The sequence below is a fragment of the Candoia aspera genome, chromosome 14 (genome assembly GCF_035149785.1).
Source record: "Candoia aspera isolate rCanAsp1 chromosome 14, rCanAsp1.hap2, whole genome shotgun sequence".
NCBI classification, from domain to species: Eukaryota; Metazoa; Chordata; class Lepidosauria; order Squamata; family Boidae; genus Candoia; species Candoia aspera.
Genome location: NC_086166.1, coordinates 6,326,546 through 6,352,593, shown reverse-complemented (window position 1 = coordinate 6,352,593; position 26,048 = coordinate 6,326,546). Strand labels below are relative to the sequence as shown.

Genomic DNA, 26,048 nt, shown 5'->3' with positions numbered 1-26,048 from the left:
ATAGCTGAACACCCTGAGCTATGGAAAGTGGGAGAAGAGCACAGATTTCAGTGGGTGCTTTAACCAATTTAAGCTTTTTGAACAAGGAGCCTTCTTACTGAAATACAAGATTTTTTTTTGGTACAAAAATTGGGTTATCTAATCTGAACAGCTGCATGTTTCTTAATTATGCACTGCTATTGTCACCAGCCTGCTTACGCACACTGCTGTGTGGGAAGTGTTGAAAAATCTTTTTTTAGAGGAAGTTAATTGGATCGAAAACAAGAGGTGGGATGCCTTTTTTTTCCCCTTTCTGCCTGAGTTTTTAAAAACTGTTCTCCTTCTGCAGAAAGTGGGGCTGAGCACCTGAAATGCAGATTCTGAAAGGGACAGAAGCTTGGAGGTATGCAGCTTCCAGGAAAATGTCTCTGTTAACTGCTAAGGACTTGTTCAGTCATTGAGGCTAACCCATAATGTGGTTGGATTAGTTTGGGGTTAGTGTCTTGTATGGTTTTTAAACTCTGATTTAGAAGAGATGCCTACATTACTTGTTAGGCACAAACTCCGATCTAGAAAGAATACCTAGAACACATTGTTAGGCAGAAACTCTGATTTAGAAGAGATACCTAAAACACATTACTTGTTAGTGTAATGTGTCCAGTTTTACCCACATGGTGCCTAACAAGTGATGTGCCCTTTCTGCACCAGATGCATACCCATTAACTAGCCATCAAAAATCTTAATTATGGTTATAGACTAGCATATAACTAACCATGGTTATCTCAAACTGACTTTCAAGGCTGGCCTGACACATTGGGCCACACCCTAGCCTAAGTTAAAATGTGATTGGCTGTTTTGCGTGGCCCACAGGCACTCACGGGGGTGTGGGTCAAACTCAACAAGATGATGGATGGAGTGTCACAATGCAAGCCCCGCCTCTTCTGTACTGTACGCGCCTTGAGGGGCGGAACTTATACCATGACACTCTGTCCATCATCTTGCTGATGTTGATCCCCCCCCCAGGGCAGATGCCAATGGTGTGGCCTGAATGTCCCCACACAGGTAAACTCAGGTGGTTGCTTCCAGATTGGGGAAAAGGGAGCAAACTTCACCCAGAGAGATCACACAACTCATTTAAACATGCTTTACAAGAGAGTTAAACACGCATTAGCGGACATTTAAACAAATCTTTAAAAAGCCACTGCAGGAGGTCTTTCTAATTGTGACTGCAAAAAGCTGGTGGCATGCTTTCCCCCTTTTATTATCTGAGACACCCAATGAACAGTGAAATACACCCTTAAAAAGGGCATATTTTTAATGCCTTGTTATTAAAAAAAAAAGCAGAGAAAAATAATAATCCATGGCCCCAGCCACTTTGCATTATTCGTCTGCCCATTCTGATCCTCCAGGGCCCCCAAAGGCTGCTTGAAGTCTGTTGTAACGGTTATGATTTATTAAATTTAATATAGTTGCCCACTCCGGTGGATTCCGGGGGGCTTACAAAACATAATCGTTAGATTAAAACAATTAAGAACAGGAACAAAATGAAACAAGACAGCCTGCACTAAACACGACCATGAAAACAACAGTCTTTTAAACTCTGTATAATGGCTTTGCTTTCTGATTTTATCCCAATGATGTCTTGAGCAGAGAAACTGTCTGTTGTGGACGCAAATCTAACAAGCTTCAGCCTGCCACAACCGGGGTCTTTCCAGATGTGCTGGACTACAGCTCCCATCATCCACAGCCCCGGCGGCCAGGAGTCTCTAGCTGAGGGAAAATCTCATTAAAGCATCAAGCTTTATTACGAAAAAAAGCTGCCAATGTTGCCGTTGGTATTTAACAGCTGTGATTTCATCTTTGATGTGATGGGCTCTTTTGGAAGCACTGCATTGAAGGAATGATTTGGTTTTGTTAGCTGTAATATGCTCAGAAATGACATTACATTTTACGAAGCAGCGTCTTTCCTTTTTTAAAAAAATCGCTGGCTTCTTTTATAATTGTTTGAATTGGTGCCTCTCCAAAGCACTCCGGAAAGCCTGTGTTTCTTCCGTCATCCAGCAATGTTGCACCCTCAATGCTCATGCGCTTCCCAGTGCCCAAAGACGCTGCCCATCAGCTTTGTGGTAGGTGGGGATCCAGAGCACCAGATCCTAAGGGATCCAGCCTTCCTTAGGAGCTTATCCAGGGAGGAAGAGGTCCACAGCAGCCATCAGTTGCTGCAATTTAGCCCCGAGAATGAATAGGACCCTTTTTAAACCTTCCCAGAATGCTTCTGGTCTTATGCAAGGTTCCAAAGGCATTCTGGGAAAACGAACGTGGCAGCAGTCGCAACTCTTTGACTGGGTTGTCTGGCTTTGAGCACCACCTGCAAAAGAAAAGGGTGCTTTTAATAAAAGTAATTTAAAGTAAAATAAAAGGTAGTTTCAGAGTTCAACAGTAATGGGTTCAAACCACTTCCTAAGATGTTTACTACACAAAATAGTGAGGGATAATCATAATGAAAAGGCTCCGTTCAGTAACCAGCTTGACTTGTGCTGCCGTGTAATCTAAACAGGTTTAATTTGCACTTAGCTGGTTTTGGCTGATCTTGGAAAGCCCAGCGGGGTTGCACCTCCGGTTGATTTGAGTCAGGAAAACTTTCTTCCCCAATGAAGCCCATTACAGCTCACCTATGAGTTTCCCTCCTGTGCAAATATATGCAGAATTAGCTAACTGAACACTAAAGCAGCATATTTACAGACTAATGTTTATCCAGGTTGCCCTGAGATAGAGGAAAAATGGGACAGTTTCAGCTGCTGTGACTCAGAAACACCAGCCATAACCCTACCCATAACTCTAAGCTGCTGCAGGTACCGATTCTGATAAGGAGAAACAGTTTAATGATAAGATTGGGTGCTTGCATTTTTCCTTTACCCTTCCCGCGTCCTTTTCCTTGTGTGTTACGGCTCACAGACGACAAGTCTCCCTTGATTTATCAATTGCTTTGTAAGGGTCAAACTCTTACGGGAGCAGCCTCACAATTAAGTGCAGAAAAAAACATAATAGGCACCTCTGAGCATGCACAGAATACATTTCGCATGCTCGATTTAGAACGGCTGCTCACCCTTTTTGCCCCGTCTTTCGTTCGCCCCCCTCCCTCGCCCCGATCTGATTGGTGGCGGCGCCTGCCAATTACAAATCGGCGCCGCGAACTCTATGCAGTCATTCGCCCTCCTTCTCCCAGCGTTGGGGGGAAAAAAAGGTAGAATTTGATTGCTCGCTCCTCCTGCCAATCTCGGAACCGAAGCCCGCCCCTTGCAGCTTCGCCTGCTTCCCCCCTCCCCCCACGCGCTCGCCTCCGAAAGCGGGGGAGGCTGGGCAACTTAGAGCGCGCCTCCGGTTGGCTGCGGCGCGACTGTCACTCCAGGCGAGCCTCCCCTCCTCCGCGGTCGTGCGCCTCCGCCTCCTCGGGGAGCGGATCCCACGCCGATTGGACTGCCGGCCAGCCAATCGTTTGCCCGCGGCCAATCCCCGCGTCGTCCTCTCAGGTAACCCGGAAGATGGCGGCGGCGGCGGCGGCGGCGGGGACGAAGAGCGGCCGCGCCGCGTGAGGGAAGCGGAGCGGCGGGCGCCCGGCCTGCCTTCCCGCCCTGCTGCTGCTGCTGCTGCTGCTGCTTTGCGCCCTTGTCCGGCGGGAACCCATGCCGGCCCCCTCGAGCCCCGCGGGCTGAGGCGAGAGAGGCCCGGGCGCGGGCGGCGCTGAGGGCTCGTCCGGAGCCCCCCGAGGCGGCGGAGGGATGCCGGGCCGGCTGCTGCCCCCCGGGCTCGGCTGGGGCGGCCTCGGACTCTGCTGCCTGTGGCTTGGCGGTGGCCAGGCGGCTCCGCTGCCGCGAGCGGGGGCAGGTGAGACGCCGGGGAGGGGCGGGAGGCCGCGGGCGAGAGGAGGATTGGTTGCCCCCCCCGCCATGACGCTCTCCCGGGTTCGGGTCGGATCGCCCAGCCTGGCCTACCTGGCCGGGTTGTTGTGCACCTCAAGGGCCAAGCGGGGGTCTGACGCCTCTGCAGGGCAGGGGCCGCTCGGAGGCCGTCGGGACCCGGCAAGGCAGGCGGTGACGGCAGCATTTCCTTCTCCCCCTAACTCGTTTTTATTTGTTCGTATTTAATTTATATAGTATTAACTTTTACAGCGCCCATCTCACGCTTGGGGCTCTGGGTGGCGTTTTTCCTCATGGGGAGGCGTCTTCCCTTCCTGGGGTGGCCGTTCCCTTGTCGCCCTCCTCCTCCTCCAGCTCGGGGCCCTGCACGGATCCGCCTTCCCCCAAAGGCTCCAGCATCCGCTCCCCTCGGCTCCTAGGGTCGCCCTGGGAGGCCAATCCTTCTGCAGGGGGCCGGATTGCAAAAAATGCTGGCCTGGGTTGCAGTGCTAATCCGGGTCCGGGTTGCAAGGCTTCGTTCTCTCCACTAGCTTCTCGCCACAGCCCTGTGAGGTAGGCTAACCTGAATGCCGAGGAGGGGGTTGGAGACATCCGGTGGGTCTGCGTCTTGAGTTGGGGCTGTGGGAGAACTTGGCTTTGAGACTTGTGGAATCCTAGAATAGAAGGGGCCTTGGAGGTCCTCTAGCCCACCCTCCCAGTGCAGGGACCAGTAGTGCAGTGTCCCCCCCATCCACCCTCTGTTGAAACACCTGGAGTGGAGGAGACTCCACTGTGTCCTGAGGCAGCCCAGTTCATTGCTGAACAGCTCATCCTGTTAGGAAATTCTTCCTGATACAACATCGCAGAATGTAAGGAAGGGACTCTGGAGATCATCTAGTCCCACCCCTGCCCATTGCAGGAATTCTTGTTCCTTAACAAGTGGTTAGTCTCTGCATCTCCCACAGTAGTCTTTTCCATTATGGCATAGCTTACTGTTAGGAAATTCTTCCAGATGCTCAGCTGAAGACTCCTTCCTTCTGTTTTAAGCCTTTTGCTTCTTGCCCTGCTTTCATGATCCCTCCCTGACCCATTCTGCCCCTCTTTTATATGGCAGTTCTTCATCATTAATATCTATATGCCAACAGCAATCAGGGGTTAGGATTTATTATTTGTATCTTGCCATTGGGGTGCATCCTGGAAAGTTCACAGCTTGCAAGAAGCTTACAGTGGAAAAAAGGTAACTTGGAAACGCTTAGGGCAAAGAATGTAGGTGAGACGTCTGGCTCGCTCCCTCTTGCCCGTGTTATATATTTGCAGATGTGTGCATGCATGTGAGAAACGAAGAATGTCACCTTACCCAGATGAAAGGAAAAAAAAGTGGGGAGAAAAGAAAGATTGTTCAGTTCTGCTGTTACAGTTTACACTTTGCATATTTTTTTAGACAAGCCTGAGTTTTGGGTAGAAACATCACAGCTTTAAGATTATTTTTGCATTTTGGGTCTTTTGGCCTGCTTTATGTGTCTGTATGCTGGTGTCCAAAAATTACCCAGTTAGCAAAACGCTTCATGCCAGTAGTGATGGTATGCTTTAGTTTATGAAAACGGCCATGTTAACCTGGTTAATTTTTAAAAAGCCATGAAACTCTTGGCCTCTGTGAATACAAGAGATATAAGTATAGGTATTTGTTGGCTGTTATAATCAAATCTCCCTTTACACATGCATAAAGATTTTCCTTCTCTGGAGCAAACCTGTTGTTGTGTAGGCAAATTACACAAACATTTAGTAGCACAATGTAAAAAAAAAGAGCCACAGTGGATAAGACTGTCTGTCCGAATCACTATTCTGTCTTGGTTCCATTTGTTCCCAGGTATTTAAGGAACCCCCCTGAACAGTTCTTCCTGTTTGTTTATCTTCCAAGAATGGTTATTCAGTGTCATTCTGTGTCTAAACCTTGTTTGGCTGTTGTGACAAAGACATAATCTTTCTGAATGTGTTCAATCTTTTTCAAGGGAAACAACTTACTGGTTATTACGTCTTTTGGATTTAACTGCTGTAAATCAAACCTTTTATGAAATAGTTCCCCATAGTGATTCAGATATTAGTCCTGAGGGAAGTCATAGAGCTGAATCTGTTTGCCTGATTAATGGAGTCATCTTTGGTTTTATATTAATCTCAGATCTTGAATAAATTATAATTGCCCTGAGAAGATTATTGCCATTGTCTGAAGCTTAGTAGAAAGCAAAGGTATTTTATCTTAGCATTTCCATATATCTTTTGCTGCAAGTGATGCAACCTTTCTTGGACTTCCATATTTTCTTTTCCCTCTTAATTTGGAAACTGTTGGAATGTGGCTGATGAAGTATAAATTCAATAGGGGCCAAAAAGGAATTTGAAAGTGGCCGAATGTCAACATTTGAAACAGTTCGTTGTACTGTTGTGAGGGCCGTTCAAAATATAGTAGGTATATAGTGTAATATAATGTATTTTGTATGTAATGGTAGAAATGGGAACTGTGATGTGCAATATCTGGAAAATATCTTTCTGTTCTCATACTTCTGCAGTTTCTGTGTTGAAACGGGAAGTGTGGCGACCTTGAAACTGACTGGTGTACCTATCCCTTGATAAATTTCCTTCTGCTTTTAAAGTAGAACATCTTATTTGTAACAAAATTCCCACATATACTAAGGCATTGGTTCTGTGCACACTTACTGCATGTCAGCTCCATCATTGAACATAACAGCCATTACTTTCAAAGAAAATGCATACGGTCAAATAAAATGCATAGGTTTCAGGAGTAATTGCCATTAATATATACAGATTTACTACCTTACGTTTCCACTGGGATAATTGCTACAATCCTGTTCAAAACTGGATGATTAAAGAGAATTTAGCAGATAGACCTTCTGTTTCAGTTTTCTCAGCAAGTGCCACTTATGCAGCCGTGAGGTGTTATGACTGAAGGCCCCTTTGCTATGCTGTTAATAAAGGCTGAGGAAGTTTGTTCTTCTTAGTACCTGATCTACCTCGGTCTGTCCTTGCAACCCCAGAACTGAACGAAGATCTCTGCTTCTTTTAGAAATGTCAGAGGATGTTCGTTTCCCCAGTGTGGTCAATGGGTACGTTCAGGTGTGAAAGCAAAACACCTTTGACCTTTGATCTCACTTTATCAGACGCAAGTTTTACATTTTGTAAGGACAGAACTATTGCTTTAACATGTAGGGATAGAGCCTTGTTTTGCTTTCCACGCATACCTGCTTGACTGTCTAAATCAGTGTTTCTCCAACAGGGCAACCTTAAGATGTGTGGACTTCAACTCCCAGAATTCCCCAGCCTGGCTGGCTGGGGAATTCTGGGAGTTGAAGTCCGCACATCTTAAAGTTGCCACGTTGGAGAAACACTGATGGAAATGGTTCAGCATCAGAGACGACGTTTCTGCATTCTGCTTCTGCTTAAGTCTTCTCAGACTCTAGGACTCCAGATGTTTTGGCCAGCACTGACTGTGCCAGGTGACAGAACCCCCCACACCTGGAAAACATAACCTTGCCTGACTGCGTCATCCCGTGTGTAGATTTAACACCGCGAGCACAAAATTCACATACTGTGTTAGTAGTGACTTTGCCCCTTCTGTGGCAAGCCCTGAAGTTTGGGGTAGTTTCTGTTCAATTCCAAGGCTGTATGAAACTGCAGGGATCCACCTTAATGGGGCTGCTCCAACTGCAGATGACATTGTTCGTGAGATCTTTGTGTTGTTCTTCTTTATTGTATTTTCTTTGGGGGTTTGGACTTCAGCGTGCAGGCAGAGTTTCCTCCTGCTTACTGTTAACACGGTATTTCGTTTCTTGCTGCTCCAGTTTTGTTACATACCTCCCTGGGTTTTTACTGGCTTGCATCGTTTAAGCTTAGCACACGTCTTCTGCGTTCTGCTTCGTGTTACGGTGTGGGCTTAATGGTTCAGAATTCTCTCTCTCTCCTTGAAATTCTCTCTTTTATAGTCCTATTTTTTTTCCCATGCCAGGAGCAAAATTTGAAATAGAAAATGCAACTTCCAGTAAAATGAGGTATTATACTGTTGTTTTAAGAGTGAATTAGGAGGCCCTAGTCTATTTAACCCTACTCATTAAATGCCAGCCCAAATAGTGGATCTAATAGAGTTAATTGAAAAATACTGAGGCTTCTGTTTTGAATCATGTCAGGAAAGGAAGATATATGTTAATATAACTGGTCAGAAATCTTGCTTTAATAAACCATGACAAGAATAAACAAGCCATTGACTCCTCTCTTCCCATGAATAAAGAAACCAGGAAGATGATGGGTTTATACAATATCCAATTGTGGTTAAATGAACACATAAGCCCATTTTCAACTTCCATGTGTTATTGGCTTGTGAATCCTGGCTTATCACCTTGATTGGAGTGGACTTGCTTAACCTCATGTCAGATACAGGTGCCAGACACTGTTCTTCCTTTCCTAGTTTTTTCCTGGTAGATAAGACTGAATGAGACATATGAACCATCTTATTCATATTGTGCTTTATTACAGTAGGAATCCTCTGTTAGATATTAATGGTACCATTGCGTGCTCCAAGTCTTCAGAGTAGGTCTCATTACAAGTGATATGAAGGGGTGTGTGTGTGTTTGGGTTTGGGTTGACAAAAATGACTTTTCCAAGTAAAGATTAAAAAACACGCTTTTTATTCCTTGTAGTTCATTCTGGAAAAGTGGTCCCCGCCAATGGAGAACGAGTTACAGAATCATGTACTGTTTCGCAATAATCTGCCTAATTTGTATGTTTTAATACCACATTTATGTAGAATTTAGAGTTTCTGGAACAGTAAGGTTAATTAAGAGGGATGAATATGTGCCTTGTTAAGGAGCTGTTCTTATCTGAGCAACACATAGGCTCTGGAAAGGTAAGAAACAGCTTTTATATTAAATATATATATATATTGGGATTGTTGTAAGATTGGCAATTGTAGGACCTTTCTTTTGCCCCTTAGATTATGTTTGTACAAACCACACTGAAGGTATCCATACTATGCTACAGCTCTGTTCTGTACAGATACCTACTTTTTTTTTTTTTTTGCTTTCTTAACTGCTACTCAGGACCTGCTGATTTTTCCCATCTTCTCTCCTTTTGTCCTTGACGGCTGTTGCTGAAGACTGGTAAAGGTACAGTCACAGTGCATTGAAAAATAATTGACCAGAATTCCTGCCCCTTCATGGGAATCTGGAAAACAGAAGTGAAAAATCAGTTCTAACTTTCCTGAGGTCTGCGTAGCTGCCTTTGTGGTTGCCTGTGGTTAACAGTTAGAAATACTTATCTGTCCTGTAGATAATACATTGCTTATATTAGCCAAGAAGGTAGTCAGGAAGTATCCTTGGATTTCCTATCTTGAGTTTGCTATTTTGCTGAGAGATTTAGAAGTCTAGATGATCTGGAGCATGTAAAAGGAATGGTGAGTTTTGCCTGATTGATCCTGGGCTTATGAGAGATGCCAAGCAGACCAGGAATTCTATCTGTGGCTTCTTTAGGATTATACAGTAGTTGCCTCTTTTTGAAAGAGGCAGCTCTCTGTGGTTCATAAGTGTGCAAACCAAGTTAAACAGTGATTCAGCTATCCTACCTTTATGTGAATTGGTTCTGATTTGATTTGGATCATGGATCCAATAATTCATGTTGACTTGGGAAAGTAAATTGATTTGACGTCCCCAGCTGATTTGAAAAAAACAGCTTTGGGGATGTGCAAAATCTTTCTGAATCATCCAGTAGTGTGGAATATGCCTGATTATTCTGGGGCAGTTCAAAAACCCAATTTGGAGCTGGGATTGCATTGCTTTTGAAGTTAATCTCCAAGTTGAACCTTTGTGGAACTGGGGTGCTTCCTGGGAAAGGCACCTCGCTGAACGCCTGGCCACTTCACAGGGTGGGAAATAGGGAATTTGAAGTTTCAAGACATTGGAGAGATGCCAGGTTATAAAAGCTGTCATAAGATTTTGAGGGCGTGTTTTTTTTTTAATAGAATAAATCTGGTGGTGATGAGCAAATTCCTGTGGTCTGAATAACCCTACTTGATTTGATGGACGGATCACCTTCAGTATCAGAGGCTCGGATTGGTTGGGATCATGTGGTGGGAGGGGGCTCAAGACAGCCCTGAACAGACTCCTGGGATTAACACATCTTTCCTGAGCAGAGAGCGAGCCTGTGACTAGGGATTAATTGCTGTGATGGTTTTGTTTGTTAAGGGAGAGGCAAGGTGACTTGGCAACTTCACACCGGGTGTGATATCATTGTGACACACTCTTCCCTCCCCTGTTCTTCTAGCTAATTTCCGGCTTTGTTTGTACTCTTACAAAGAGGTCTGAAATAGCCATTTGTTTAACTTCTGACGGTACAGTTGCATTATGAACATATATTGTGTCTTTCAGGGTGCTGGCTTTCAAATTATTGCTTTGTTCCTGCACAAGAGTAGCGTTAGCATAATGCCAGGGCTCATGTGGCTAACTGTTAAGAAAGTATTTCCACAATGTAGACTCAAAGTAGTTCTTAACAATAAGGAAGAATGTTCATTTTGGATGTGTCCGAATTGAAATGGCATTGGCAATCCATAAACAGGCTGCATGAAGGCATCTGTTTTCCAGAGTGTGCATTACTTGCTAAAAATAAATTTATCCATTAACAATAACAAAGCATATTTCTAACCTATGAACAGCCCAAGAAAACAAAATTGTATTAAGTGGGGCCATCAGGATGCCAGTGAGGAATTCAGAGCCAGGGCACTATTACTAAAAAAAAATGGGGGGGGCCTATAGGTAGTCCTCGTGTAGCAACTGCCTTGTACATCTGCAGTTACAACAGTGATGAAAAAGTAACTCTGCAACCAATCCTCACATCAATGACCTTTGCAGGTCTGTAAAGCAAAGGAAAGCTGAAGTAAGATTGTAAGCACAGTCGCGGTTTCACTTAGTGGCTGCTTTGCTTAACGGCCAAGTTGCCAGTCCCAGCTGTGGTCGCTAAATGAGGACGACCTGTATCTTTGATGGACTGTTCACCTCACTTAAATTGAAAGAGAAGGCACTAAGCTAGACCTCTAATCTTAGGAATGGTGCAAATTGATAACAGTCACCCATCTTTCAAGTATCCTGGTTCCTTAATATATAGATCCATAAAGGTCAAAGCCACCATTATGCAGAAGTCTTCAAGAACACTACCTTTGATGTTCCCTTTTTGAGTCACTGAGAATAAAACTCCATAAGCTGGCTCTTACAGACGCGGGTGACCAGATGGCTTTGCATCAAAGCAGCCTGGATGAAATTGCAGTAGCGCTTGAGGGAATGTCTGACAATCATCAGAAAGGTAGCCAAGATTACTGAGCAGGTTCTTCTCAGGTTCAGGCACGTTCACATAAAAGTTGATTTACATTCATGACTTGCTTATGTTTCAGGGTGGCTTCCAATGCAGTGTTCTGCCTGCTTGTATAAGCCTGTCTCCTAGAGATCCTAAAGGCAAATACGCAGATTAAGCAGGGGTTGGAGACTTACTCTTTGATCTTTTGGGGTGATCTCAAACTAAACTCCTTTAGAATGGAGCTTACGTCCTTGTTCCCTCCTGGTTTTACTGTAGTGTCTTGGGAATGCTCTCCCACTGCAGTGACTGCAATGGCCCGACTCTTCTGCTTTCCAACTCCCACATCCCTGCTGTCAAATCAGAACGGAATTTTGTTCTGGGTGAGATTTCTTGCACGACAGAGTTTCCCTGTATGCTGTGAGTCTTCATTGCAGCATGAAGTGTAGAATGGTTGCAGGGTCGGTCTGTCTGTCTGTCTTTCTGGTTTCATAAAATGTTGAACTCGTTTTTAAAAAATGCATAGATTTTACAGAACTAAAGTGGCATTCAGTAATTAACTTTTCCCTCTGTTAGCTATTTTCAGGCTATTATTTTTAGGGGAGGCTGTATGTATCACAAGGCTGAATTGTATTGCACGTTGTGTTGAATTTTCAAAACACTTTCTTTCACTAAAATACAGTTTTGTATTCCCCATATGTGGAGACATGTTCAACCTATTCCGAAAATATTTATTCATTCTTGTCTGCTGTATCTAGCTAATCATTATTTAAAAACTAGAAATTAACCTCAGGAACTGGTGCTATAGCTTGCTTGAGTCTCATTCTATCTTGCCCAGTCTCATATAATTTCTCTTAGAGATTTTTCTTGACAGAGATTTTTGTTCCTTGATTGTAGGTGCTACTCAAAAAGACTTGGCCTATTTGGGTGGGATAAAAATTCTGTAACAAAATTCTGATATATTTTTATATTGATCCTATTTCTCTGATATTGCACATATTACTTTTAAAAAAGAAGTTTTGTTCTAATCAAAACAAATTATAAAACTTAGTTATCAGCTTGGCAAATATGCCTTAGGCAGTAATTTAAAATTATTTGCTGATACATGTCATCAGCGGATCCCTCCAAGAAATAATAATTAAGCGTCTTTTTAGTCTGTGCATGTGTCATATTTGGAAGATTTATAGCATCTGTTAGATGAGAGAAAAATTGATCTGGACCAGCAAGATACAATAATCTTGGACAAAATCCCATCTTAATCTAACCTTTGGTTTGAGGTGTGTCCAACCAGATGCCACTAGAAAGTTCACAAGCAGAGAAATCTCCTCTGTTCCCAGCATCTGAACAACTGGAGATGCCCTGCTGCTGAATATGGAGATCCTGCAGTTGTTACACTGCAAGTCTAATTTAGAGAATTTGGAAGCCTTCATGTGCCATAATTCGTTTCTAGTGCAAAATATTCTATGGTGGATTTGAGCCATATCAACCATTTTATGCTTAGGACAACAAACAAAAGTAAAAAGATGACCACACTAAGTCTTGTCTGCTAGTGATAATCTAGTTGATATGCCACAACAAGGAACAATGAAGGAATCCAAGTACTAATTATTGTGCTAAATTAGAAGTGTGCGTGGGAAGGGGGATTGTCAGAAATCAGAAGCCGTAAATTGAGGTTCACTGATCCTTAAAAGGGATAGAAACCTGATAGCTTATTATTTATGCTGTCTTCCTTACAGAAGATCCAGTTAAATATGCCAACAAGCAGGGGTTTGCTATAGATTATGAGAAATGTTAAATTCCTTTCTCCTTGAGTTTGCAGTGTTCACTGTGTGTACCAATCGAAGCAACTGTGTGTATTGAATGTATTAAATCTCATTTAACGTAAGCCCCATTTGTTTTCCAGGAGAGGAGGCAGCCATTGAAATTTCCTTTTCCCTGGTGGTTCTTTCTGCCTGTGGCCTCTTAGTTTTGATACTGCTGCTTGTAAACTGTGTCTCCTGCTGTAAAGGTCAAGAGATTAACTTCAAGGTGGGTAGTATCAAGAAATGCTTTTGTCCGTTGTATCTGAATGCACCTGGCACCATAACAAAGGTACAGATGTTGATATAGATAAATATGCTAGGGAATATTATGTATCACTTTGTTCAAGTGAAGCCTGGGATTCTTAAGGTGATTTCTCCAAGTCATTTTAAATGATTTAGAATCGGTATGCATTTGGAGCAAGCTTGTACTTTTGCCACATTTAAGCACAGAGGCCAAAAAAGAGCTAATGTATTCCAAGCCAAATTTTCTAGCCCTTCTAGTTTCAAGATCATTGAACCACTGAGAAAACGTAGGGTCAGCAGTGTCAGTAGATGTGCTAGACCAGGCTAATCGCTAACTGGAATTGAAAGTGGACGTAGAGCAAATCACTGATAACATTTATGGTGGTATGGATCTGTTGGGCATTACTATAAACATATCTCAGGGTGAAAAGAGACTGAAATAAATAAATGAAAAATGCCTCCATCATTTCTTTTCTAATGGGATTCAGGAAAAAAAGCAGAAGAAAGTAACAATATTGTTTGAGGGCTGTTCATTCAGTAAAAGGGATTCATTTCCCTTGAGCTCATCTTCTTGGTGACTTTATGGAAATTCCCTTGTAGCTTTCTTGACAGCATCATGTGGAAATGGGTTGACTTCCCAGGCTAGCATGCAGCCTTCAGACTTTTGGAGGAATTTTGTCCAAGTACTTGATTTGGATTCTGGAGACGCAAAGAATGAAACAAACAAGATAACAAACAACGTTCATTCAAACACCTGAATGAATGTTGAGCTTAAAACGATCCTTGATCAGCCATCCGATTCCTTGGATGCTCATCTGCTCCTTATGTTACTGTATACCTTACTTAGCTTTTCAAGGTCAGCAAGATGTCATTATCTCACTAGGCTGCTTCACACTTGGTTATGCAATGAGCAACTCCAGAACTATTCTGCACAGTCAAATGCATAGCTAAAGGTTGAATAGATATGGATTGATATGGATTCTGGAGACGCAAAGAATGAAACAAACAAGATAATGGGTTCTGGAGACGCAAAGAATGAAACAAACAAGATAATGGGTTCTGGAGACGCAAAGAATGAAACAAACAAGATAATGGGTTCTGGAGACGCAAAGAATGAAACAAACAAGATAATGGGTTCTGGAGACGCAAAGAATGAAACAAACAAGATAATGGGTTCTGGAGACGCAAAGAATGAAACAAGATAATGGGTTCTGGAGACGCAAAGAATGAAACAAACAAGATAATGGGTTCTGGAGATGCAAAGAATGAAACAAACAAGATAATGGGTTCTGGAGATGCAAAGAATGAAACAAACAAGATAACAAACAACATTCATTCAAATACCTGAATGATTGTTGAGCTTAAAATGATCCTTGATCAGCCATCCGATTCCTTGGATGCTCATCTGTTCCTTATGTTATGTTGCTTCCTTTCCAGCTATCTTAGGATAGCTAAATCACAGCAAAGCTAGCAGTTCCTGGGTGGGCTGAAGTACAAAGAAACTGACATAAGGCAAAAAATTAAAATAGAAATCCATGTGGATTTTGTAGGAAAAATTTGAGCAGAACCCAGGAAAAATTTAAACACCAGGACTGGGGGTGGAGGATGAGACTAGTTCTGTACTTAGAAATCGTAATCATAACATGGTTTGTAATATACGTCTCTTGAAATAAAGGTCATCTTTTGGAATGGAGGTCATCTACAAATGTTATTTTTTTAATATAGCTCTCTGTGTATGGAAGTTAAGAGGAGAGTCTGCTGTTGAAGGAGAATGTTAAAGCTGTACTAGAGAGAGGAAAACCATTGGGCCTGTCTAAAGTATTCCTTTGGTTTTCTTTCCTGCTTTGCAAATCTAAGTGATAAATCTTGCACAGATTGATTGGATGAAACCAGTGGTTAATCAAGCTCCCTTTTGGCTGCTGTATTGTGGTATAACTTGAATTATAAATAGTCTTATTGGAAATGGGGAACATGGTGGTTAAGTGTTGTTCAACTGCTATCCACGTGATTTCTCTACATCAGGAGGGGCTAAAAATGGCTTAAGTCCATTTCCATCCATCCATCAATAAATAAGAATGGCTGGAATCTCACAGCTTTGCCTGTGTTTTGTTTTGTGTGATATATGAACCAGAAATTGTGCCATATAGAAGAATAACACGCCGCGGTCATAAATCAGGGTTTGCCTTCGGTGTAGCGGATCAAAGGTTATGCAGAGCAGTTCTGTTAAAAAAAGATTTTCCTGTACCGCTGCTTGAAGAAAGTGTCTTCTGAAAACTGGCAGTAGGTTTGGGAGTTGATTTTGAGTCCATCTTCAACCCGAAAAGGTCCAACTAGCTCATCTTTAATCATACCAGCCCATACCAGCACCCCACCTCCACCTTGCTGGCGTCTGAGTCGAAGTGGAGCTCTGAGCCCATTACTGATCCAGCCACGGGCCCATCCACCTGGTCCGTCAAGAGTCAAAGAAAATTTCTTTGTTGTTCAAAGAAATGTGGTGCCATACGGTGTCTGATGTGTGCAAGTTCATCACAAGGTTTGCAAGTTCAGTGTATGTTCGGGGGGGGGGGGCAAAGTAAAACCTTTTCGGCAGCCATACCATGTGCAGCTTAAGCCACAAATATACGTTTAGTGTTACTTAGGGTTGGTATAAAGTTAGTTTTGGCCTAAGGTGAGATGTACTTTGCATCTTGATGGTGTGTTTTTGCATTGCATTGCCATTTTCGTGTTTTAAAATGCGTAAGAATCCTTGAAAATTACATGGAAGTTAAAGTCATCCTTTTGGCAAAGGAAAATACATTTATCTCTGAACTATTGGGGGACACTGTTATTTTGATCCCTTTCCTATTATTACAAATGTCAGATCTGCAGTCTGTGAAAATACCCCATCCTTTGTAAGGGCAGTACCAGTATCTGTACTTCTCTGTCTGGCTGAACATCTGTTTCCAGTAGTCCTGACTGGTGAGGGAGGTTAAGAGCTGATGTTTAGCAGCCTCTAGCAGGCCATTGTGTTCAGGAAACACATCAGTAATGTATTGAATGAAACACCCTAAACAAACCCAAAGTTGACTATTGGTAATTTCTTTTACAAAAGAATAGTGTGTATTCTTCTATAAAACATGAGAGTATAGCGTTAGACGTGGGCTTAGAAACATTGGATGTCGGTGATCTATATAGTGGTGCGGCCAAGACTTCCAGGCTGGGTTTGGCTTGTGATACGCAAATCAGTTCTGAGTTTCTGAATTGGGCATGTCCGTGTTGGCCTGCCAATCTTTGCTTCCGTAGGAATTTGAAGACAATTTTGATGATGAAATAGACTTCACCCCACCTGCAGAAGACACACCAACAATTCAGTCTCCAGCGGAAGTGTTTACACTTACAGTCCCCAGTGTTTCTCTACCAGCTCCGTCACAATTCCAACTTCCAGCAGGTATGATGATCCCTGTCGGATACGCGCACTTCCTCTTCTGCCCTCTCCAGTATTCTGCCATGGCACTAATTGGTTCTTGCTGTCTCAGGCACAGATACAATCTTGTATATGATGGGGAGCGATAGACGTGCTGACTTTTGGGGTTTTGGAATCCAGCCCGGCTGTTGTGCCTCAGCACAGGGTCATATTGTAATCACCAGGACTGATACAACCCGAATGATGACTTGGTCGAACTGTCAAGGTTTTTTTAACACTGTGGATCTCTAATGCACATTTGAAGAAATCCCATTTAACCTGGGAGGATGGTCACTAAATCTGGCTGAGTTCATTGTGTTTTACCCTCAAGTACAGGTAGTCCTCACTTATTGACCATTTGTTTAATGACAATTCAGACTTACGACAGCGCTGAAAAAACCGACTTACAACCAGTGCGTGCATTTACGACCGTCACAGTGTCCCCACGGTCACGTGATCATGTTTGGGGGCTTGGCAACCAGTTCACATTTATGACCGTCGCAGCATCCTGTGGTCATGTGATTGCCATTTTCGACCTTCCTGGCCAGCGTTGGACAAGCAAAATCAATGGGGAACCACGTGATTTGCTTAACAACCATGTGGTTCGCTTAACAGCCACAGTGATTCACTTAATGACTGCCACAAAAGGTTGTAAAATCGGGCTGGATTTGCTTAATGACCGCTTCACTTAGCAACTGAAGTTCTGGTCTCAATTGTGGCCATTAAGCGAGGACTACCTGTATACTCAGTTGGGTGGTGGAGAGGGGAAGTGAAAGTAGCTTTTTCTGAAAATGAATGGGAATAGCTTGTATGAGCCTCTTGTGGATAGGAAATGTGCCTCTCTTCTGTTTGGGGTCTGATACCTTGAAAGTCGTAGTATGGAGGAAAGGAGACAAAGCTCCAGCTACTGAAATCACTTGTTCTCTCGTGGAAATGTTCATGAAGCTGGACCCGGTGCTCATAACTACAGGAAGGGCACGTGGAATGGTGGGGTGGTCTTCCTCATACAAGAAAATGGAGCTTAGAACTCCTGTCCACATCTGCTGAACAAGCAAGTCTAGCTAAAATAGGGTTATGGGACCCCAGCCAATGTCTGAGTGTATTGTATGAAACAGGCCATCACGCTAGGCCATAACAAAGAACAGTGTTTCTTAGCTTTGGCAACTTTAAGATGCGTGGACTTCAACTCCCAGAATTCCCCAGACCTCAATTCCGGAAGTTGAGGTCCACACATCTTAAAGTTGCCAAAGCTGAGAAACACTGATATAGAATATTTGTTTGGGCATAACCTGTTACATAACTGCAGCTACTGTGTTTTGTCAAGCTGGATTTAGAGTTTAATGTGTGGCCTGAACCCAGCCTCCGTGTTTTCCCTTTTTCTACTCAGTGCAATCAGAATGGTTTGATCTGTTAGGATTCACAATGTCATTGGTCGTGCTGCTTGCTGTACAGGGAATGAATACAAATCTGTGGGAAATCACTTAGAGGCCCAACTCCTGGGTTGATTCCAATGGTCTCATCCCACTGAAATCACATATCCCAGAGCAGATGCTGGAGACACGAGAGTGACAGGAAAGTCTGTTTGCACAACATTCAACGTGGTTTCAAATTATACATTGATTAAATATGATCTTGTCCTGTTGTAATGGGAGAGTTATGTTGGATTTCTTGGAAAGAGTTGTTAACCCAGCCAAACACAAACCTGTGGCTGTTTCTTTTGACTTGTTTTCTTTCCTTACATCACAGAAGATCTGAAATCTCAGGTTGCCCGTCAGAATCTCAATTATATTCAAGAAATAGGAAACGGATGGTTTGGAAAGGTAAGAAACCTGTATCTCGGATATTATAATTCTTCTGCTCATGTGCCTGTCAGTTAAAACATTTTCCAGTGGTAAAAGTGAACCCATAACAGCAACAAATTTCTTGAATCAGTTGTGAAGTATGGGCTTGCGATCTTCGTGGTAAGCAGCTTTAGAAGAATTTGGTCATTGGCTTTTGAAATGAGTATTTTGATGGAAGCTGGTACAAGCATTGGTAGTGTGCTTGTGTAAAGAGGAATAGCACCCCTGGTTTGTTGGGAAATGTGGTCACAGATATGACCATTTAAACTCTCAGAACTCATTATACCCTCTCACACTAATACAAGAGTCTAAAGGACTAAAACCAATGATCGTTCGTCTGCTTCTGCCTGGTGCATTTTTCGTTACGTAACCGCCACAAGAACATAGAGGCATAATTTAGTTTTTGGCACACCACTCCAGTTCCGACTTACATCTGTTTGGTTAAAATGAGTGTGTTATTTTAAAATACTGTCCTGGGCAGTAGCTTCAGATTTCCCATTCTTAGTAAATATTGTTAGACAGAATCTAAGCTTGACCTAATCAGGTTTATAGGAGAAACGTGTTGATGGTTTTTCACTTTTTTAGCCACATGCACTACTGTTCAGTAGAGGGAAGTGGCTGTCCTTTCCAGCAGATTTTGGATGGCATATAAGGGCAGGCATTTCTTAGTAAATTGGATTTCACAACTGTTTATGAAATTGTCTGTCTCGTATACTCCAATAAGTTGGAGGCTGGGGTACCAATAATCCAAAATTAGATAATGACATTTGTTGCTACATCTTAGGAAGCAAAATGTCTCAAGCCTACTTTAATTATACCCCGAAACTCTCTTCAGAGTCTGAACCAGCCGGGACCAGGGCTATGGGGCGATTAGGAAGATAGCAATTAGCCCAAAGCTTGAGTCCTAACTTAAATCCCAGTTTAAAAAGGGTTCTGCTGCAAAGAAAGCCTGTGTGCTGAGAAAGGCGTTGTTGCAGTAATTGTAAATATAGTGGCCTAGTTCCTATTCCTAGAAACTGAAGCTGCGTATCAGAATGCTGTATTTTGAGGCCTCCAAGAGAACTTCTGGTGGGCAGCTGGAAAACATGCAGAACGTTACCGCTGCCAGGGAGCGCTCCTTACCTGCAGTAGAGCTCCTGGTCTGGCGCTTGCCCAGGGAAGATTGGCTGGGACCTTGAAACCCGGACCTTGTCCCAGGCTACCTGGAGCTAATGTTCATCTGGCCACCAGCCAGCTTATTTTTATTTATTTATTTCAAATTCAGTCACCACCCATCTCCCTCAAAGAGCGACTCTGGGCGGTTTACAATAAAACCAGAATACACAGTCATTAAAAGACAGTAAAAACAATGTTCTTAAATATATAATCCAAAGTATAGCTGCTGAAAAGTTCTTAATTTAATTTATGGGGGCATCTTCAGGGTGCTAACCACCCCCAGGACTGATTACCCCTCCTCACGCCCTTTCCGGGTCCTTGTGGACACCCTGAATCAACACGGTGCTGACCTTTGTTTCTTTGATGCACACCAGGGCTCCTCTTGGTTTTCAAAACGGAACTGAGGTTCCGTTCTGTCGTTTCAGGTTCTGCTGGGGGAGGTTTACACCGGCACCAGTGTGGCTAGAGTCGTCGTGAAGGAGTTGAAAGCTAGCGCCAATCCCAAGGAGCAAGAACGGTTCTTGAGGCATGGGGAGCCATATTTGTGAGTAGTTTTTGTTAACGGTACATTTGGAGCAATGGACATGCAGCGATGGACCCGGCCTTCCCCAACCTGGCACCCTCCAGAGCAGCGTCTCTCAACCTTGGCAACTTGAAGAGGTGTGGACTTCAACTCCCAGAATTCCCCAGCCTCCAGTTCTGGGAGTTGAAGTCCACACCTCTTCAAATTGCCAAGGTTGAGAGATGCTGCTCCAGAGGCAACCATTCCCAAAATCTCAGGCCAGGCTTAATTGTAGGAAGGTTTGCTAAAAGGAGTTTTAGCAAACTCCTTTTAGTGAAGAGTTGCCAGGAGTCCCGGTTAGCTGACTGATGTGAGCAGGAGAAACCTTTGCAAAAATGTGTAGATGTTTGCTGAGTGCATTAGGCTTCTGTGAAATGTTTCCTTGTGTTTGGTGTTTCCTGTTTTCCAATATACTGGCAGACTCAGAGTAATTACCTTTTTCTTCCCAAGTTTTCGGTGTTACGAACCACAAATAAAAATAATTGTTCTTGGTCTTCCTATTTATTTTCTGGTCTTTTCTTTACAGCACTCTTCAGCATCCAAATATTCTCCGCTGTACCGGCCAATATGTGGAAGCAATTCCTTATCTGTTGGTGTTTGAATTTTGTGACTTGGTGAGTAAATGCAACATGGGCCAAGAGCAGTTTGAGCTTGGGTTGATGTCTGTCTTGCTGATAGTTCCCTGAGAAGTGAATTTGAGGAAGGTGGTTTTTGGCTTTTCTTCTCCTGGGGCAGTGAGCTGGGGAAGGAAGGACCATTCGGTGGTAGTCTTAAGTGAAAGGAGTGCCAGAAGACAGTGGAGCTCTTGTCCATGGACAGTAGGAACCATTCATTGGTCTAACAAAATGGAATAAAAGTCAGCTGGATGTCTGTCAGAGTTATTTAAGCTGGACGTTATTTGCTTAATTTGCTTGTTACTTGCAAGACAGGTTGCTCTGCTAACATCTTTTTAGTGTTTTTAATACATTTGCATGCAACCAGTCATTATTCAGCAACATGATAGGGCAGTTGCACTGCCTGGCAAAGCTACCTCTGCCACCCCAGGTTAGGTTTTTAACTTTTACACACACACACACACACACACACACACCCTCTCTCTCTGAAATATCTATCTATGTAGGTAGGTTGGTCTGACCTCTTTATATTAATTCTATATTAGTATAAAATTAATATAATAATTTCCTGTGTCTCTAGAGGTAGTCAGTGCTAATTATTTTTCATTTAATTTCCTGGCCTCTGAGGAGGGTGACAGGGGTTGCGTAGAATAAACCAACATTATCTTTTTTTTTCCCCTGGTGAAAAATGCATAGCTGCTTGGAGATATTTTATTTGCATCTGTGTGCTTTCCTGCTTCTGACAATTCAGCTTGCTTGCAAGAAGCTTTTGCAGAGAAAGTAGTTTCTTAATGCTCCCATTGCTCAGCCACATAGCACTTAGTATCAGAAGCTGCAATGATTCTGTGTTTTGTTCCCATGCATGTAATTCCTACAAGGACTTTGCTTCCCAGGTCACAGTATAATGCAATAAACTTTGCATATAAAGGAGCTAGAGTCCATAAGCATAACTGTTCTTTTAATGATGGCCGTTGAAAGAAATTGCTGTGGTATTGTCTGTTTTAATCAAACTCAAGCTTGTCTTGGAAGCAGAAAAATGTAATGTACCACAGCTGCCAAAACACTTTGCTAGTTGCAAGTGTGTGAGATGAGTGTAGCTTTTGTAAGTGAGAAGAAGAGTGGGAGGTGATGCTAGTGTTAATTTGCCTTTGTGCTGCTCAGCCCTGTGAACGCATACATTTATAGCTACAACTACACTCAAGAACATTCGCAAAATGAGGTGGTAAAAGCTTCTTCTGATTCAGTGTTTCTCAACCTTGGGAGCTTTCAGCTCTGTGGACTTCAACTCCCAGAGTTCCCCAGCCAGCTCCTATTCTCACTACTCTAGCTTAAGAAAATGAGTCCTGGTTGCTTTGCTACTCCCATGTGGCAGTTGGGGCTGGCATCTACAGCTGGTTGAAGCAGCCTTTTGGAGTGGTAAACTTGGGCTCTAGTTTGTTCCAGTGATCAATAATTTGTCTAGATACCTGGTAGTCAGCATTATTTCATAGGAGTCTTTCCTTAGGGTTGATCTTCATAAGAACATAAGTAGTGTCCAGGTGGATTAGCCCCCTGGCCCATCTAGTCCAGCAGTCTGTCCTCACAGTGGCCAGCCAACTACACCAGGAACCCCACTAGTCTCCCAGCAGATGGCCTTCAGAGGCAGCCCCCTGGCCATCAAGGCTAATAGCTTTACATCTTCATCCCCTTTCCCTCACGATCCTTCTGCACACACTTCTGCCTCTCTTGAGTCAGCTGTGAAAACCTCAGGATGAGACTAGGCCAAAAATCTGTCTCTTGCCAGATGGTATTACTGAGTAAGTGATGTAATAGACTTTGATCTACGGTGCTTAATCAAATAGGAAATAAATTTTGGGTAGGTGCCCTCCTGGGGTGTTCTCAGTGGAAGCATGCTCTACTATCACTTTCCAATTGCTAGCGGTAAATCAGAGTAATGTAATGTCTGTACTGAGGCACAATGCTGGGAGATGTTGTGTTGGTGTGCTTCTTACCACCACAGTACTGGCTCAGTTTTGACTGGTAGTCCATCGCCGTTACTATGAGAGTTTGTCAAGAAGCCCAAATTGTGATTACATGACCAGGGGGACACTGTGATAGTCATAAGTGCGAGGACTGGCCTCAAGTCTCTTTTCAGCTATCCAAACTTGCAGACTCTCATTCAGAGTCTTGGATGTAAAGAACATTCAGTTTGGAACCTTCAGTGAGGACCCATTCACTGTTCAGCTGTTCCTAAATTAGACCTTTTGCTCTTTCCTAAATGAGCAATTGCTCTCTCCTGTCCAGGATGATTGTGTAGTAGCTTACACGTTGTGTTTGTGGCAGCCCAGTTAATCTATAATTAACTAATGGTGTATTATTTCCTATCGTCACAGAGGTTACCCCAGGTTAAAAATAGGGTAGTAACCAGCTTATTAGCTGTAATATATTACCCGATGATATGTGGCCAATCTTTTGTCGGCGCACCAAATTCCTTGTTGATAGAATGACGAATGATGAGCAGAGATTCGTATTATAAAGTGGGTGCAATGTTTCTATTGCCAGGTTAGCTTGCTTGGCAAGCCGGTCTTGCTTGTGTAGGAAGCCTACTGCTGCTTTAGCAACCTGGTGGGAAGGTGGAAATTAGCTCTTTGGCCCCAGCTGGCGTGGATTCTGCCACTTCTGGAAAATGGAAGTTCTTCAGGTGTGACTGAATGATTCTATATTTCCAGAAACAGGAAGTTTATACTGTAGCTAGAGTAGGGAATCTTGGTCTGTCTTCTTCCTCCCTCCCCCTTCCTCCTTCCATTGTGAAGAAAGACCTAAACCAGCCTTTGGCCTTTGATTCTAATCAGTTTCCATCATCTTAAAAGACTCTTATAATCTTTTCCTTATCTATCCAAGTAGCCAAGTACCCCCTTGCTCCTCACTGATCATCTGGAATAATTTTGGCCATTTGACTTTGTCCCTTACTCGCTCCTCCAAGTTGTATGGCTTACACCTTTCAGTGGTGTTCTGTGTCTCCATAAGATAAAAGCCTGGTCACATACTACTACTACTACTACTACTACTACATTGAGTAATAGTCAATGAGGAAAAGCTAAAAAAATAGAGAAATATAAAGACCTTCAAACAGAGATCAAGCAAATGTGGAAAAAAAGTTGTAATGATGCCAGTAGTGGTTGAAGCACTTGGTACCATCCCAAAGATCTGAAAAGGCATTTGGGCATAATAGAAATGGACAGAATCTCAACTCATCCATTACAAAGAGTTGCATTAGTTGGAATAGCCGCCCAGAGTTACTTGCTGAGATGGGCGGCTATAGAAATTGAATAAATAAAAAAAAATAGCACGTATATTACAGATGTGTTTAACTGACTTAGATCTTTGGGGAGGATCTGATAGACAAAAGTACCAAATCCAGTCAGGGCTATCTGGTAGACGGTGCACCACCATCATCAAAAATAATAGTTGGAAATGGTCAAGAAAGGCACTGTCAAAAAATCAAGGAACTAGAGCTGCTGCTACCCCGGGGGAATCCTTGGTTTGTGATTTCACCTTAGAACAGCGTTTCTCAACTTTGGCAACTTCAAGAGGTGTGGACTTCAACTCCCAGAATTCCCCAGCCAGAATTCTGGGAGTTGAAGTCCACACTTCTTGAAATTGCCAAGGTTGGGAAACCCTGCCTTAGAAGAAAGGCAAAATCAAAAACAATGAAGATGTATAATGCGCATATTGTGAAGAAAATTAATAAAATATTTTTCGTCCTCTTAGTGTTAGAATCTGGAGTCATTCGATGAGGCTGAATGGTGGGAAATTCAGGGCAGATAAAGGTCTTAATTCTTTCCAACAGCACATTGTTAAATTACAGTGTTTAGTCCTGAGATGTTACGACGTGGCTGTACCTAGATGGAACTGAAATGCTCTCAGGATGTCTCTGTTTTCAGGATATCTTTTAAAGCAGCTCTCGCATCTGCAGTTCTTACAACTCTTTGTATTTAAATTATTTTTCAAAAATCCTGATTCCTTAATAAATGTAATTGGGAGCATCTTTCGTCTATCAAAATGTGAAGGTTCTTTTTTTTTAACTGTTAATGAATTTGATTAAGTGTTTAAAGTAGGAACATGGCCTGTGACTTCCTATACATGAATTAAACAGGTATTCTTATCTATGCATGAGACACGATGCTCAGGAAAGAGTGCATAAGTTATGTTATATTAATGCCTTTTTGAGATGCCCCAGTTCAAACCACGACACTGAAGATGTCATGCATTAACTTGACAAAAATTAGAAAGATGTCACCTTAAGCGCTCTATAGCTCATTAACAAGGATTACTTGGAGCTGTTCCCGAGGGAGGCCTTACATCCTCTGGGATGCCAGTGTCTGAAGTGAAGATATCTTTCCCCTGTCTGCCTGTCTCCCTATTTGCTAATGAGAAAGAGAGCCTATCATTAAATTTAAAAACACAGACGTCGCTGCATGCTGTGCTTTGAGCATAATGTCTTAGGGCCATGCCTTTCACCCAGAATTCATCTTTAGCCGAGCAGACAGCTCCTCTTTCAACATACAAGTGTAAGGATGGCACGTTACAGGGCCGTGCTGTGCTTCAAATTCAGTCTCCAAAAGATGCTTTGAAATGTGCAGGAGCGTACATTCCTGTCTGTAGCCCATTAAAGCAGTTGTATCTATTCCTGGAATTGCATGCACTTGCTTTAAGGGGTTGCAGATAAGTTCATGCTCCAAAACACCTTTTGGAGGCCACTTCCCAAATGCTGCGCTGCCTTATTTGATGTTGAGTTCTCAGTCTTGTAGAAAGGCTGGCTGTGTATTGCGGTATTGATGCATTTGGAGTCAAGGCATCCAGGAAAAGTAACTGGGTTTAAAATTAGATGTACTTTAGACTTTACAACAGCCTGTAATGATCCTTAATTCAGGAGTTGCGGCAAATTATCCAGAAAGCCCGTGTCCTTGTTTTTTTTTTTTTTCCTTTCTGGGCAATAAAAGTGTCTGTTTTCCTCTAATGTTGTACTGCCCCCTAGTCAGTTCTGTGCAGCTTTTCATCCACCTTTCTAGCCACCCTGATGTTTTTGCTAATGTCTTTTTGGCACCAGGGAAATATTTTTCTGTTGTTCTAGACCTTCCAACGTTTTCAGTCTTCAGACAATAAATATTGATAGGGATGGTTTGGGGCTGGA

At 43.0% G+C, this 26,048-nt stretch overlaps 1 protein-coding gene across 2 annotated transcripts in view; it reads left to right on the top strand.

Annotated features, from left to right (window-relative positions):
• Positions 1–3,557: 3,557 nt before the first annotated feature.
• Positions 3,558–26,048, top strand: part of LMTK2 (lemur tyrosine kinase 2) — a 37,554-nt gene continuing 15,063 nt past the window's right edge. Inside the window, exons 1-6 of one of the 2 annotated variants that reach the window (XM_063314587.1) lie at positions 3,558–3,864; positions 13,120–13,244; positions 16,544–16,688; positions 18,453–18,523; positions 20,125–20,243; positions 20,788–20,875. In XM_063314587.1, coding sequence (XP_063170657.1) covers positions 3,759–3,864; positions 13,120–13,244; positions 16,544–16,688; positions 18,453–18,523; positions 20,125–20,243; positions 20,788–20,875 — 654 coding nt within the window. In that variant the 5' untranslated portion in view covers positions 3,558–3,758. Of the gene's footprint in view, positions 3,865–13,119; positions 13,245–16,543; positions 16,689–18,449; positions 18,524–20,124; positions 20,244–20,787; positions 20,876–26,048 lie in introns of both variants that reach the window. The other variant, XM_063314586.1, reaches the window with a different exon arrangement.